The following is a 15143-nucleotide window of genomic DNA, read 5'->3' as shown; positions in this document are numbered from 1 at the left end:
TGTCCAATGTCCCATCGAGTAGGCAGAGCCACGTGCATGTGTTAGCTATTTTGTTACTTGTCTCTAAACGTCCAACTCCTCGTGTTTCATTGAAACACACAGCAGCACCATGGTGAAATTAGCAAAGGTAAGACCAAATAATCTCTTGACTTTTCTTGTTTTTTATTTATTTATTTTTAAATCGCTCGTCATAGAAATAAAGCTGTGTTTACGCATGAGGCCTTGACGCAGAAGTTGCTGCGTTTGTGCGAAAAAGGGGATTTAGCCTCGGATAAAAATGTCCACTCGTGTGTTGCAACCTTTATAAAAAAATAACCTTTTTATTTCTTAAATCATCACGTTTCCGTGGGAGTCCGTGAGGTCGAGAGGATATGTGTAAATTGCACGTACTGAAAACGTTTCTTCTCGGAGCAGATCAGCCATGTTTGTTCCTTGCTGCTGGTCCGCGGGCCTGCTAGCGCTAACAGACGAGGCAAAATGGCATTCATGCGCGCTCTCGACTTAAGCACCGAGTTTAAATGTGACTGGAAGGGATTACTTTTAACGTCAAACTAGCACGGACCAAAATTTAATTGTGAACTATCGTGTTGTAAATCTTGTAATGTGCGTACCGTGCTAGCTTAATTTGCCTATTAGCATTAGCACGCTCTATGTTAAGACCTGACGCTTAATCCCGTCGATTTATTAGCATTAATATTTATGCTCGACAGTGTTTCCCCTTTAACGAGCCTTAACTTTAATTGCAAATTCTCCCTCGTGGCTTCCCGGCATAGATTTAGAAGTGGGTCGGTAAAATTAGCCAACATGCTAGCTGGCCCACCTCTTGAGCTGCACGTGGGTTGTGCGCCTGCTCTGAGTGACACACGAGGTGTGCAACCAAAACCGAGGGAGACACATCAGCGTGTACAACCACCGCTATCGCTAACCTAGCTCACGCTAAACCCACGTAATTTAACTGATACAAATGTGTAATCTCATTCTTTGTAGAGGTAATTAAATATATCGGGTATTTAAATGCCAAGACCCACGTGGTGTAAACCATCTTGTCAGCAAACGCGTTTAAGCGGTGTGGTTAATGGTGCATCTTAAGTGGCTAATCCTGTACTTGGACTAATACAGACAGTTACATATTCTTATTTTTTACATTTTCTCTTTTCTTGCAGGCAGCAAATCAAGCAACTCAGAAGAAAAAGGCCCCTCCGCCTCCTAAAGAAGTGGAGGAGGAATCCAGTGAAGAAGAAATCAGTGATGAGGAAGAAGAGGTACAGTACACTTGATTTTCTTCAAAGTATTTCCATGCATTATGTTTATTTATTTATTTATTTATTTTTTGGAAAAGTAGGCTTACAGTTGTTTTGCTCAATTTGCAGACTCCTCCACCTAAAGTGGTGAAGAAAGCCACACCAGCTAAAGCCACCCCAGCCAAAGCTGCCAAAGCCGTTAAAAATGGCACAGCTGCCAAAAAAGCAGAAAGTGAAGATGACGACGAGTCTGGTAAGCAACGAAGTTCAAAGTTTACGGTGTACAGCTTCAAGTTATGTAACTCTCAGATTATTTTATTGCCATGAAACGGATCCAAAAATAAGTTAAACATATTCCTTGTGTATACATAGGGTGTTGAATTTGACTGATGCAGATTTTTTTATTGTGTATTCTTGAAAGTCAGTCCTCTAAAGGCACATTCTCACATGTGACCTGAGCAGCCTAAGACCAGAACCTGAAATGATAACTTTAAATTTCAGCAAGAAATACTGGTTTATGGATTTATCTGGGGCAGCCAGTTGAGCATAATCTATAATGGGGTCTTGTGATTTGTCAATCATCTACAGAGGAGTCATCTGAAGAAGAGGCCCCCCCACCAAAGAAGAAGACACCTGCTAAAGCGACACCAGCTAAAGCCAAGGCAGCCCCTGCAAAGGCAGCCGAGTCGGATGATGACGATGAAGATGATGATGGTGTGTTTTGTTAGACTAGTCGTGTTTAGTTTTTATTTCTCAAAGTTATTTATTCATTGCTTTGAGTTTAAGCAATAATCCACACACACCCTCCATTTCTTGGCATACATGTGGTTGTTTAGTACCCGTGTGTGTAATGTACGGAGGAAAAACAAAGGCAGCGCTATGTCTTCGGTACCGGTGTGTATTTATCGTCTGCCGGTCCTATCCTCAATCGCTGTTACATTCTTGTTTTTATATGTATTTTTTTTAAATACAAGGCGTTTTGTCTTGAAGTACCACAACTGAAACCGATTTTCACATTTCTTGTTTAGATGAGTCCGAAGAGGAGGCCCCACCTCCCAAGAAAGGAGCCAAGGTAGCTGCTAAGGCTGCTGCCAAACCCCCGGTGAAGTCCAAGCCCGCTAAAGAAGAGTCATCTGAGGAAGAGGACGAAGACGATTCAGAAGAAGAGGCCCCGCCCCCCAAGAAGGCTGCACCAGCTAAACCAGCTGCCAAGCCTGCAGCAAAGGCCAAGCCTGCTAAAGAAGAGTCATCTGAGGAGGATGACGACGAGGAAGATGGTAAGATCTAGCCTCGGATATCGGATCTGTTCGGATTTGTGTCATTAAGTCGGCATCAGGTTGCCGGCATTGAAGCTACAGTTGCATTTGTATGATGATCAACAAGGGACTTAATACTGATTATGTGTGATGTCACCTTTTTTTACACATCTGACACATTAACTGCAGCACATCACACATTTGAATTTAGATACATTAAGCATCAAATTTACCTCTTGAATATGTTTGTTTTTAGACTCTGAGGAGGAGATGGACACGACTCCTGCTGCCGCCACCAAGGCAAAGAAAGCAGGCATGGTTAAGGCCAAGGAAGAGTCGGAGGAGGAGGATGACGACGACGATGAGGAGGAAGATGATGATGAGGAGGAAGATGGTAAGTTTTGGTGATGAGGCGGAACATTTTAAAGGGCAGATGACTAACGCTACACCAAATGTGGGCAGTGTCTTGTATACTTACTCATGAATAGGTATTCTGCATACTACAGCTTAGCTTAAGCCTCTACCAAACTTTCCTTCTCTGACGACTGACAGTGATTTGATGATACATGTAACTGTTTCGACAGGAACCCCTGTGACACCTGGCAAGAGGAAGGCGGAGAACAAGGACACACCACCTGCTAAGAAAGCAAAGGCAGATGGAGAAGGTAAGAATGAATTTACTGGCCTTTTAATCTGATTTCACCATTTTATGATGATCAAAAAGGGACTTAATACTGATACATGATGTCACCTTTTTATTATTCTGAATCTGTGCGCCATAATTATTAAATTAAAAAAAAAACACACAAGTAATTAAACTCAATGGAAATGTGCTTCTTCTTCCTCAGGATTCTGTCTGTTCATTGGAAACCTGAACTCAAACAAAGACTTTGACGAGATCAAGTCATCACTGAGGAAATTCTTCTCCAAGAACGACCTTGAGGTGGCTGATATCAGATTAGGAGGATCAAAGTAAGCATTCAACTTTTAAAAGTGTTTTTCCTCAAACTTTAAGCAGATTCTTGTATTGTGTCTTTGCCAGTACTACGGCTCGACTGATTGCGTCAGTGCAGGAATGTGTAATGGTTTACGTTTGACTTTCCTTCAACAGGAAATTCGGCTATGTGGAGTTCTCATCTGAGGAGGACATGCAGAAGGCAATGGAACTCAATGGCAAGAAGGTCATGGGCCAGGAAGTGAAGCTGGACAAAGCCCGAAGCAAAGACAGCTCACAGGAGGGCAAGAAAGGTGAGATACTTAATGCATACCCGTAAAGTTTAAATGGTTAAGTTCAAATAGCCATGCTAACACTAAGATATCTCCCACAGAGAGGGACGCACGCACACTCTTTGTAAAAAACCTTCCATTCTCTGCGACGGTCGATGACCTGAAGGAGGTCTTTGAAGACGCTGTTGATGTCAGGCTACCTCAAGGCCAGAACGGTTCAAACAGAGGGTAAGAGCATGTAATATAATGCTAGTAAAGATCAGAAGTATATACATAAATCTCCATGTGAGATTTCTTTAATGATCCTAGACGGTAAATGACATTCTTTGGTCAATATTGCAGCATTGCTTACATCGAGTTCAAAACTGAGGCCGAAGCAGAGAAGATGCTGGAAGAGGCCCAGGGAACAGATGTTCAGGGGAGGTCCATCATGGTCGACTATGTTGGAGAGAAGAGCCAGAAAGGTGCCCGTGTTTCAGGTAAATCTTTTGTGAAGCTGGGAGTCTATTTGTTTAAATTAATAAGTCCATATTTCAAAGCTAAATATCTGTTGTGGACCTTGTCCAAAGAAAATGGCTCCTCGATCTTTTGTCTCACCAGTTTCATATCTCTTTCTTTAGGAGCAGCAGGAGCAGTCAGTAAAACGCTGGTCGTGAACAACCTCTCCTTCGGCGCAACCGAAGAAATGCTACAATCCACATTTGAGAAGGCTGTCTCCATAAGGGTTCCACAGAAAGACGGCAGACCCAAAGGGTGAGTGTGGCATCTGGATTTAGTGGAAATATGACGAAGGAAGCCTTTATGCATGATCTCTCAACTGTGCACCTTCTCATGAGCTCCTCTTAATCCCATCAGTGATTATGTATGGATTCGCACGAGAAGAAGAGAAATGCACAGTCAGAACAGGCTTACCCTACTTACATCTGGGTGTTGCCCGTGTCTCCTCTGCAACAAATGGGTCTAATTGAGGAATCACTTGACATATTAGTTATATGTGTTTTACTTTAGGGGGATTCAACACAATGAACATAGTCCTCTTGTCACATTTTCCACATGGGAATAAGTTAGTTTCTCTCCTTTTTTTCAGTTTTGCATTTGTAGAGTTTGAAAGCACAGAGGACGCCAAGGACGCTCTGGAAAACCTCAACAACACAGATATCGAAGGCAGGTCAATCCGACTGGAGTTCAGCCAGAACAGCGGTGGAAGAGATGGCGGCAGGGGAAACTCGGGTAAGCCTTCCGTTACGAAACTCTCGTCCTGAAGTCCTGATCTGGTCTCTGCATGAGACTTGAGCTTGTTAAAAATGGTTATTTATTAGCGGGGATATTTAGTGATGGTTTCTTATTTTATCGTTTTCTACCAGGTCCTACAAAAACCCTCTTTGTCAAGGGGCTCTCTGAGGACACAACAGACCAGACCCTCAAGGATTCCTTTGACGGCGCTGTAGCAGCCAGGATAGTTACAGATAGAGACACTGGATCATCGAAAGGGTAAGTTTGAAAAGTGATAAATTAGCTCCATCTTGTAGTGATGGTGTACATTTTGTTATAAAGCATCCAATTGTGTTTCAAATTCTTACACGTATTAACCAAGCCCCGTCTCGCTTTGCAGCTTTGGCTTTGTCGACTTCGACAATGAGGACGACTGCAAGGCAGCTAAGGAAGCGATGGAGGATGGCGAGATCGACGGCAGCAAGGTGACCCTGGACTACGCCAAGCCCAAGGGCGAAGGTGGATTCCGCGGAGGCCGAGGCGGCGGCGGCTTCGGAGGTGGCTTCGGAGGCCGCGGCGGTGGCTTCGGAGGCCGCGGCGGTGGCGGCTTCGGCGGACGCGGAAGAGGTGGCCGTGGCGGTTTTGGCGGCGGCAGAGGAAGGGGAGGCCCTCGAGGTGGACGCGGCGGTTTTGGAGGTATATGATTAATCCAGTAAACGGCAATTATGTGATAATTCTGGCTGCTCAACTAACTTGCCTGCGTTTTCATTTTAGGTGGACGCGGTGGTGGTGGATTCGGAGCCAAACCCCAGGGGAAGAAAATCAAGTTTGATGACTAAAGCCTTAGTCTCTTTTACTTTTTTCAATGGACTCTGGTTTCATCAGTTTTCAGAGCTTTTGGACATTCCAGAAAGCGTCATTGGTATATATTTAACTGTTAATGGGCATTTTAGCCCTTTATTTAGACCCCTCAAACCTTCCACACCCGTCTGTGCCAGAATGGTACTTTAGACCTTTTCAGCTTCAGTGCTACGTGTGAGTAATGAATGTCCCGAACGCAAACTTGCACCTATCGCCCTCGTTAGTTTACTTGCTTTTCTGAAGGAGTAAAATGGAATGGGTCTGGCAATTGAGTTTGCTGTGAAAAAAAAAAAATATGCTTGTCTTGTCAGATACATTGTGTAAATTTAAACAGTTTGTATTTTGTTTTACCTTTTTGTAAAAAAACCAACATACACTTGTATCCATATGTTTTTATTTTGTTCATCGTTTAGTTTTTGCTTTAAATTCCAAGTTTTACTGTACTGTGCAAAGCATATTTCAATAGATTTGAGTCCATGCTCGAGAGTTGGGTGTTTAAGAAAAATTGCAGATGTGTTCATGTTTGTCTGGTGAGGCACGGTTGATGCTTGTGTCATGGATGAAAGACTTCTAATCTATGTAACATAAAATATTTGTAGTGCATTGACTAATTTTTTTTTTTTCCCATCTCAAGATTTTCACGTGATTGAATAAAACCTTGTAGGTGGTGATTTTTAAACGTCTGGCATCATTATATTCAGTCCCAACCAAAGAATTTGGATATATAACTGCTGCTGTTTGTTGTGCGGCTGCAGGATGAATCACTGAGTTGACCATTTAACACGGCCTGCTGCTCTTAATGCAAATGCCATCCCCGCAGTCTGTTGCATTATGTTGAAAGGATTTTCTGATTATGTAAATGCTAGAAGATATTAATGGAAATGGACAGACTTTGTACACTAGGATGGTCCTCTGACAACAAGTATTTTGTGGTTGTAGCATTAAATGCCTCATCCTTACATCAGATGAAAAAATAACTCTTGTTTGCCAGCAGGGGGCAGTCTTGGGCTGTTTGTGTTATAGCAGTGGCCATAGAATCTACTACTTCAGACTCAGACTTGTGCATCTCCATGTGAAGCTGTTGAAGGTTGTCAACAAGAGATTGTCATTACACATACAGAATAAGAAGTATGGATTTAGTGTGTGAAAGTGGTTGGTCACGTGAAGTTTTACCCCCCCCGTGTATTTAGACTAGGTGTCAGCTGTCTATAATTGCGATGAAGGCCTCTTCAAAGGAATACTTTTTGAATAATGTTCTATGGTATTATAGTTTCACAAAGTGTCCCCATGTTTGGTATAACTGAGTTGTTGTATTGTCAAGATTTTAGCTAGGGCTGAACGATTATTTGCATTTGCGATAATATCGCGATATGATAAAATGCGATTTTCTAACCGCAACTTGCGCGATTACAAGGTGGTCACGTGATGCGAGCGCCGCGGATAAGCTTCTGACCTGGACGATGACTCTGCGGTGCGCGCACCCGCTACGATCGGCTTGTTTACCTGTTTGCTACTGCTAGTTTTTTGCAACGTGGCTGAATATTTGTCCCGACTCTGAGGTTGTGGACGAACCATAGAAGTAGCAAATTACTGGTAAACAAGCTGATCGTAGCGGGTGCGCGTGCCGCTCAGAGGTCAGAAGACATCATCTGGAGTAACACGCAACTCCTGACTCAACAGGGAATAGCACTAGCGTATCATCACAAAATATTGGCGAAATGAACGAGTTTCGCTGCAGATAATGCGTTATTTAGAGGCTGCGTTTCGATGCCCTGACCACTCCCGCTATATGGATATACGCTGATCTAATTATCTCCACTTGTTTTTTACAACCAGTAGTTCCCCTTTAAATGCACAGTGGAAAAGCCACAGATGTTTCTGTAATGAGCAGTTAAATAAAAATGTCATTTATTTCAAGTCATACAGCTTTTAATTTAATTCTAACAAATAGGCCCAGTCTATGGGAAAGAACATTTTACACTAAATGTATCTAATATTGTGTTGTTCATATTTAAATCATTCATTATGTTTTGTTGGGGGAAAAAAAGGATAAAATAATAAATAAATAAAAAATCGCATATTAAATCGCAATCGCAATATTGGGGGGAAAAACCGCAATTAAATTATTTTCCCAAATCGTTCAGCCCTAATTTTAGCCTTTTCTAAGCTCACCACTAGGTGGTAAACTGTAAAGTATGGGCCTTCTGAGGGTGTCCTGTGGTGTCTGGCAACATAATGTTGTTAGTGGGGGGCCTTTGGGTCCTATGGGTTGAGGGGAGGGGCCTCATCCTAAGAATCATCTAAGAGAGCTCCTAACTTAGCCTAAAAATTCCTAGCGAGAGTTAGGAGTCTTAGCTTAGCCCTCTATGGCATGACTTTTTATTTTAGGATGGAAAAAATATTTAACTCCATTTTTTGAGAACTTTTAGGTCCCTAATAATATATCAATCATAAAAGCAGGGCGTAAAGCAGCCCTCTTGGCCATGGCGCATGTGCAAACGCGTCCACCCCCAAGGGTGGGTCCTGTGGCCTCAGGGAGAACCAGCGCGGGCAGTGGGTGTTCGACCTGCTGGCAAACTGGTCCACCGTCGCTTTCCCGAATCGCCTCCAGATCTGCTGCACTACTTCCGGTTTGCAGCCTCCACTCGTCCTTCAGAGACATGATGTCGGCCCCCCTGTTCTCGAGTCCCAGAACGTGGAGGGCTCTCAGAGATTGCAGGTGCTCTGAAGCCCATAACCACAGGTTCTCCGCCATCACTAGCAGGGCTGCGGAATGTACACCGCCCTGTCTGTTGATGTAAGCGACCGTGGTGCGGTTGTCGGTCCTCACCAACACATGTCTCCCCCATAGCAAGTGATCAAAGTGTTGGAGAACTAGAAACACTGCCTGTAGTTCGAGGAGGTTGATGTGACGGTCCTCCCCCGGAGGCCACACACCACCTACCGCCCTCCCCAGGCAGGTGCCTCCCCACCCCCTCAGGGAGGCATCTGTGAACACCAAGGTGTACGAGGTCACTCGTCCCAGCGGTGTCCCGGTCAACAAATGTCGTGGGGACCCAAATACTCGGCCTGCTGGCTTGGCTGGGGGTTGCTCTTCTTCCAGTTGATGGCGAATCCCAACTTGGTCAGGTGAAGTATCAACTGAGTTGTGTGAAAAATGGCCCATTGTTTGGACCTGGCCATAACAATGAGGTTGTCCAAATAAAAGAAGACCCTCATCCCGTGGCTGCGCAGTGGTTGTAGAGCCGCGTCCACGCACTTGCTGAACGTACAGGGGGCCAGGGAATAGCCAAATGGGAGCGAGAGATCAGCTGGCCAATGTTACGGTTCGGACGTGCATTACGCGAGACAACTCTCTTTGTTCGGAGACATAGCCCTGTCACGCCGGCGTGAGCAATGGTTGTATTCGCCGTTGTGGCCACAGGCTTGGCATTGACAATCATCACTCCTCAGCCCGTGAGCACGCTGTGCCAGCCCGACCGAGGGAGTAACACAGTGTAGGCTGGCAACACGTGAGGCTAACTGTGTGGTCGCTACAACCAGTGGGGAGCGATAATTTCTCATGCATCGCCGGCGGTTGTAGCGCTCATATGGGGGGACAACGGCAGACCGTTTCCGGTTGAAAGAGACAACAGCGCTCCGCTCTGCCGAGTCTCTCACAACGGGGGAGGCAGAGGGTGTGTTGTAAGAGTGTGCTTGTGTAACCGCGACCGAGGGGCACCGAGTACAAGGCCCCCTGCGGGGGTGTAACAGTGGAGCACATGTTACCGGCAGCCCGTCGGACGGCGCAGCGAAAGCTACACTGGCCGGGGCCGCGTTGCTGTGGTGCGCCCGGCGAGGCCGGCCGTGTGTCTGCCGAGGGGGTCGCCGTGGGGAAGCTTTTCCGCTGGCGTCGCTCTTTCCTCCTTGCCATCGCGTTACGGTGAGGCAGTTTGTCCTCTGCCCTCTGCTTGGCGGCGGCGGCGAGCGGTAAATGGCGGCTCAGCTGCGCTTTTTCCTCCTCCAGCCTCTGTCGAGACTGGTGCAGCCAGAAGATCCTCTCGTTCCCTTCTGGGGAGGGCGGTGAGGCCCAGCCAGACGTGGCGTGAGCCGACGATGGACAGGGACATCACGCGTCCAGCGGTGGTAGCGACCCCCTGTATGAGGTTGTTAATCTGACCGATGGCACGGCCGAGATATTCCACCGTGTCAGGGGAAGGGGGGGCGTCTTGCTGGAGTGAAGTCGCAGTCACAACGCCCAGCACACCCAAATTGTTTGCTGCTGCGGCCAGCTGCGCGCCCAGCTGGAATATTTTACCAAAATATTCCAGGGTGTCTTTATCCTGTGGCAGCGGTGGTAGTGGCTTCCTATTCCCTGACCAGCCGGCTGAGTGCGGGAAAATGAGCGCAGCGAGAGCCTCTTCGAGCAGGGGCACACCGGGGAACACAGTCTCCGTCTCGCCCTGCACACGCAAGAAGGGAGCCATACCCACGACCGTTGCCTTGGTCTTAAGCGGCTCCTGCCATGACGCCTTGACACATTGCCAGATGTCAGGAAGCGCAGGGGAGACGAACACGGGTCGGGGTGGTTGAGCCGGGCCGTAAAACCCTTGGCGGAGACAGCTCACTGGTTTCGGAGGCAGCGGCGGGGGCAGGGGGAGCCCGACACACTCCGCTGCTCTAGTCATGACCTTAGGGAAGTCTAGCGTGATTGAAGCGGCGCCAAAGACAGCCGAGGTGTCAGATAGGGAGAGCTCTTCGTCCTCGTCTCCTCGTGTCAGCGGGCCGGCAACGAAGGCTGAAGCGGGCCCGGTCGGCGATGCTTCATCAGGTATGGTGGTGGTGTATGTCGGAGCGGCGTCCTCCTCCTCCATGGCGTCCTCCTCATCCTCCCGCTTCTCCTCGTCACTGACGGAGGAGGGTTATACCCATAGAGTCCAGTAGAGGGCGAAGCCTGTGTGATATATAACACCAAGGTTTTCACTACTACATGGAATGAGAATAAGCAAGCAAGAGATACATTAGAACAAGTTTTATTCAAAGAAACAGTTTAACAGACAATAAATGGCTTGAATGTACATGAGAACAATACATTATAACATAACAATACATATAATCTGTAGCCTATTGCCTGCTCAACAGCTGCCTCTAAAATGTCATCAGTAAAAAACATCCTGAAGTACTCAATGGGGGGTAAGACATCATCTGATGTCGGGAGGCTGCCCTGCCATTCAGGATAATCAAGAGAGTTGGCACTGTGTACTGTTCTCCACCGGAGTGAGCGGACGTCATCCTCATCATTGTCACTTTCCCGCTCACTGTGACTGTCCTCCTCATCTTCACTATCAGATTCAGTAACAGGCTCAGCAGCCAGACCATCTCCTTGAAAAAAGCAGGAAGCACATTTGACATTTGAACATTTGAATTGATCATATGCCTTTCTTCACCCACAAATGCATACACATACAAATGTACATGTACACAAAAGGCACACACAAAAGCATACACATGCATTGGGAAACATGTATTGCACATACAAGCACACACACACAGACATACACAAACTCATTATATATGTTACTTTACTGACTGGCCCCTGACCTACTAACTGGCTCTCAAACCTGATTCTGGGGTCCACTCTTCCTCACTGTCCTCCTCAAGCTCACTGTCCTCACTGTCGGATGGAATGACCCTAACTTTTTCCTGCTTCTGACCATAAAATGTCCTTGGATCCATTTCCTACAAGCAATAGTAGAGAGTGCAGCAAATACATTGAGTATGGTGCTAATTATCTATCTCAGGACGTATAAATCCATTAGTATGATATTGCCCTAACAAAGGTGCTACAACTGCATGATGTTGCCCTGGGTCAACGAATGAAAAAACACAGTTTTAGTATATAAATAAAAACAAAAAACAAATATAGACAATCAAATACGCTTTTCTACATATTCATGCACATTCACATATTTTTTTCAACCAAGTTATTTCACTTTGAAGTGTGGTAAGTTTATCTTACCGTTTGCTGGCACTCTGCCTCATGTGGCTTTGCTTCCTGAAAGGACTGCTCCACCCCCATGGAGCAGTCCTTATCTGGTGATTTTATGGGGAAAAAAATGAAAAAAATATTTAATGGGGTAGTGTCAGGGCCAGAAATATGATTTGTTGCCTGAGGGCAACAGTATGCCATAGAGGGTTAGGAGTGATTCCAGAACATTCTCAGAGAACTCTGAGCAAGGAATGGACAGAAACTCTTTACCTTAGTGAGGAGGTGTGATTGACCCCGTTGCTGGGTATGAGTCATCATTTCAAAAGGTGTGATTGGTTGATCCTAAAAGCTAAAGATACAAATACACTTTGGGTGATAATGGGCATAGAATGGACTGTCAAATCAGTAGACTTAATCACAGAATCTAATCTCTATAAATAATATTTTACATAAAAAGAAAATCTGTTAAATAAGCTGGTAAGCTGTACTTAAAAATTATCCAACAAATTGTGTGATTAAACTCAGGCCCACTTGCACAGTATTCACATGCTGTTATATTTATTTGCTTACATTCATTTACCATGCTGGTTGTTGGTTGGCGTTCAAATCTTCCACAAGCAATGGAAAAGAAAAGAAGTAGGAAACCCAACTGGACAGAGGAACAGTGATTGCTTCTGGCTCAGTTGGTCAATGAGAATAAAAGTGTTTTGAGACGTAGATTTGGCCCCAATGTCACACTACAACCCAAGAAGCAGGCATGGGAAAATATAGAATATAGAACAACGGATAAATGCCTCCTTTTCTGACATTTTCTCCTCTGCTTAAGAAACTCCTAAGCCTCTTAAAAGTCCTCCTCCCTGCTCTTAACAGATCTCACCTTAGGAGCTCTCTTAAGAGCTAAGATTCTTTCGCAATACCTTTTATCTTTACCAGGATCTACTCTTAACTTTGAGGGGAAATTCTTAGAAAACAGCATGATTCTAAGAAGTTTCTTAGAATTTGGCCACTAGGAGCAACTTTATGTGCTAAGAATCTTTAGGAATACGTCCCCAGGCTTGTTCCTGTAAATAACATTTTGACAATACAATGTTCTTCTGTGAATTTAGTGGACCTGGCATTCATTCATGTGGATGTTACTCAGACCAGACACCTCCACCCTATAGCAATGACACTCCTTGATGGCAGCAGCCATCCCCAGCAGGAGGCACACAAAATCAAGAACTCAAAAAAAACAAATTTAAAAAAATTAAAAACAGCACAAGGTGTTGACCTGGCCTCCAAACTCACTAGATCCCAAACTGATCAAGTATTTGCTGATCCACAGAGGCCCCTCCCCTCAACCCATAGGCCACCACAGGACACCCTCAGAAGACCCATGTCCATTCTCTGATGAGTCACAACTGTTTTGGATGCACAAGGGAGACCTACACAATATTAGAAAGGTGGTCATAATGTTACGCCTGATCGGTGTAGGTGCCTGCATTCTGCTTCGAGATCTGTCGCTGCTGAAAAAGACTGTGACTTGATTAACTCTGACCCTGATCTTGTGCGGGTCACTCTTGTCAGCGACACCAGCAGATGGGGGACAGCAGCACGCTGTCATCCGGCGGCTCCGCTGGCTGAACGGGCGCCTTTGTTCCTGAAGGTGCCTAGGCAGGAGGCACTGATGATGGGACTGCTGAATACCTCCATTTAGAGATTTGTCGCCGCCCCGCCCCGAACACTGACACAGGTCATGCTAACTTTTCAGTGTGGCGTTATGTCAGCCGTCTAAAATGACCCGTGTGCTTTCTTTTCAGTTCACCTCTGATCTCTGTTTTCGGCTCAGCTCTATTTCATTGCTGCCGTATCATTTTTATCCTGCATCCAGGCCAAAACTGAGGTGTCCAAATCCCAGAAGCATGTATGAAAAGTACTTACATATATTTTCAGCATACTGACATTTAACACGGAAGCTTATTTGTTTATTTAATGGCCAGTCCAACTTAGTTTTCCTTCACAGAAGGTTATTGCCATTCTCATTTACATGGTTTCCTTTTGCGCGTAGTACTTGTACAAAGTCACAATGTCACGTCCTTTCTTTCAACAACAGTGTCCTTCTGCTGAGTGGTCTTTTCATTTCCTGGATCTTCGTAATGGTGAACACATTGTGCTGGGCTTCATCCATTGCCTGCAATTTCTTCTCTTGAATACAAACACTCTGATCAATTCCAGTCTGTGGGGTTAGATCAAAAGGCTTGGACTGCAAATGTTGACATGCTACTGTAAATTGACATAGAGTCTGATGTCTGCTGTACAGTATTCCTATTTGCATGATTTTGCATTTGATCTGAGTTCCCAGAGAAATAAAAAACAGACTTTTATGTTCGTAAAGTTACACAGTTAGTATTGGAAGTTAGATCATCTCTTTCCAGGCTGATGCAGGCACTATTTTTTCTATGGAACACCCAAATGATTCCTGTTAATCTAAGATAAGATAAGATAAGATAAGATAAGATATGTTTATTAATCCCACGTATGGGAAATTTCCTTGTCGCAGTAGCACGGAATTTGGCAAATATATATACAGAAAACAATGACGACTTCGACATGGTTAAAAAAAGAGTTACCAAAACAACACAATACACATTTGAAAAAATATATACAAAGTAACAATGCTCTGAAAAATATATATAGAAAAAAAAACTAGAAATATAAAGACATTCTGTATGTACAGTTTGCCAACAGTGGAATAAAAACTCTACAAATAAATAATTGCTTAAACTATGAGATGGTGAGGTAGTGGTTTTGTGCAAAAAGGCAGTGCAAAAGAGCAGATTTATTTATTCGTGAAAAAAAGTTACTATTTACTCAGACTGGTGTTGTACAGCCTGATGGCAGCTGGGATGAAGGACCTGCGGTAGCGTTCCTTCTTGCAGCGTGGATGCAGCAGTCTGCTGCTGAAGGAGCTGCTTAGGTCTGAAACGGTCTGATGCAGTGGGTGAGAGGGGTTGTCCATGATTGATGTCAGCTTGGCTAACATTCTCCTCTCACCCACCTCCTCGATGGAGTCCAGAGAGCAGTCCAGGACAGAGCCGGCCCGTCTGACCAGTTTGTTCAGTCTCTTCCTGTCCCTCTCTGAGCTCCCACTGCTCCAGCAGACCACTGCATACAGGATGGCAGAAGCCACCACAGAGTCATAGAAAGTCCTGAGCAGTGACCTGCACACTCCAAAGGACCTCAGTCGTCTAAGCAGGTGGAGACGACTTTGGCCCTTCTTGTACAGGACAGGTGACAGGCAGGGTCAGGGGGCAGAATTGTTTGTGTATGTGTGTTTTCCCTCCTGTTCCCCTCTTCCCCTCCTCCTCCTCACTCCTCTCAGTTAAAATCAACCCGATT

General features: G+C 45.2%; 1 protein-coding gene across 1 annotated transcript; it reads left to right on the top strand.

The window, feature by feature from the left end:
- Positions 1-6476, top strand: ncl (nucleolin). The gene is made up of 16 exons (XM_084547985.1): positions 1-127; positions 1164-1262; positions 1371-1494; positions 1830-1955; positions 2270-2518; positions 2754-2891; positions 3082-3162; positions 3346-3469; positions 3609-3745; positions 3826-3952; positions 4067-4203; positions 4345-4477; positions 4812-4954; positions 5089-5215; positions 5337-5632; positions 5711-6476. The coding sequence occupies exons 1-16, from the start codon at positions 110-112 to the stop codon at positions 5773-5775; spliced, it is 2124 nt and encodes a 707-aa protein (XP_084404111.1). The 5' UTR covers positions 1-109; the 3' UTR covers positions 5776-6476.
- The last annotated feature ends 8667 nt before the right edge of the window (positions 6477-15143 follow it).

The sequence above is a fragment of the Chelon labrosus genome (assembly GCF_963514085.1).
Source record: "Chelon labrosus genome assembly, chromosome: 7".
Taxonomy (NCBI): Eukaryota; Metazoa; Chordata; class Actinopteri; order Mugiliformes; family Mugilidae; genus Chelon; species Chelon labrosus.
The sequence above is the reverse complement of the archived record's forward strand: the minus strand, read 5'-3'. Positions and strand labels throughout refer to the sequence as shown.

Excerpts from the sequence above, each read along its gene's own strand:
- ncl (XM_084547985.1), top strand. Across the intron at positions 1,956-2,269 it reads TGACGATGAAGATGATGATG|ATGAGTCCGAAGAGGAGGCC; the intron begins GTGTGTTTTGTT and ends TTTCTTGTTTAG. Across the intron at positions 4,955-5,088 it reads TGGCGGCAGGGGAAACTCGG|GTCCTACAAAAACCCTCTTT; the intron begins GTAAGCCTTCCG and ends GTTTTCTACCAG.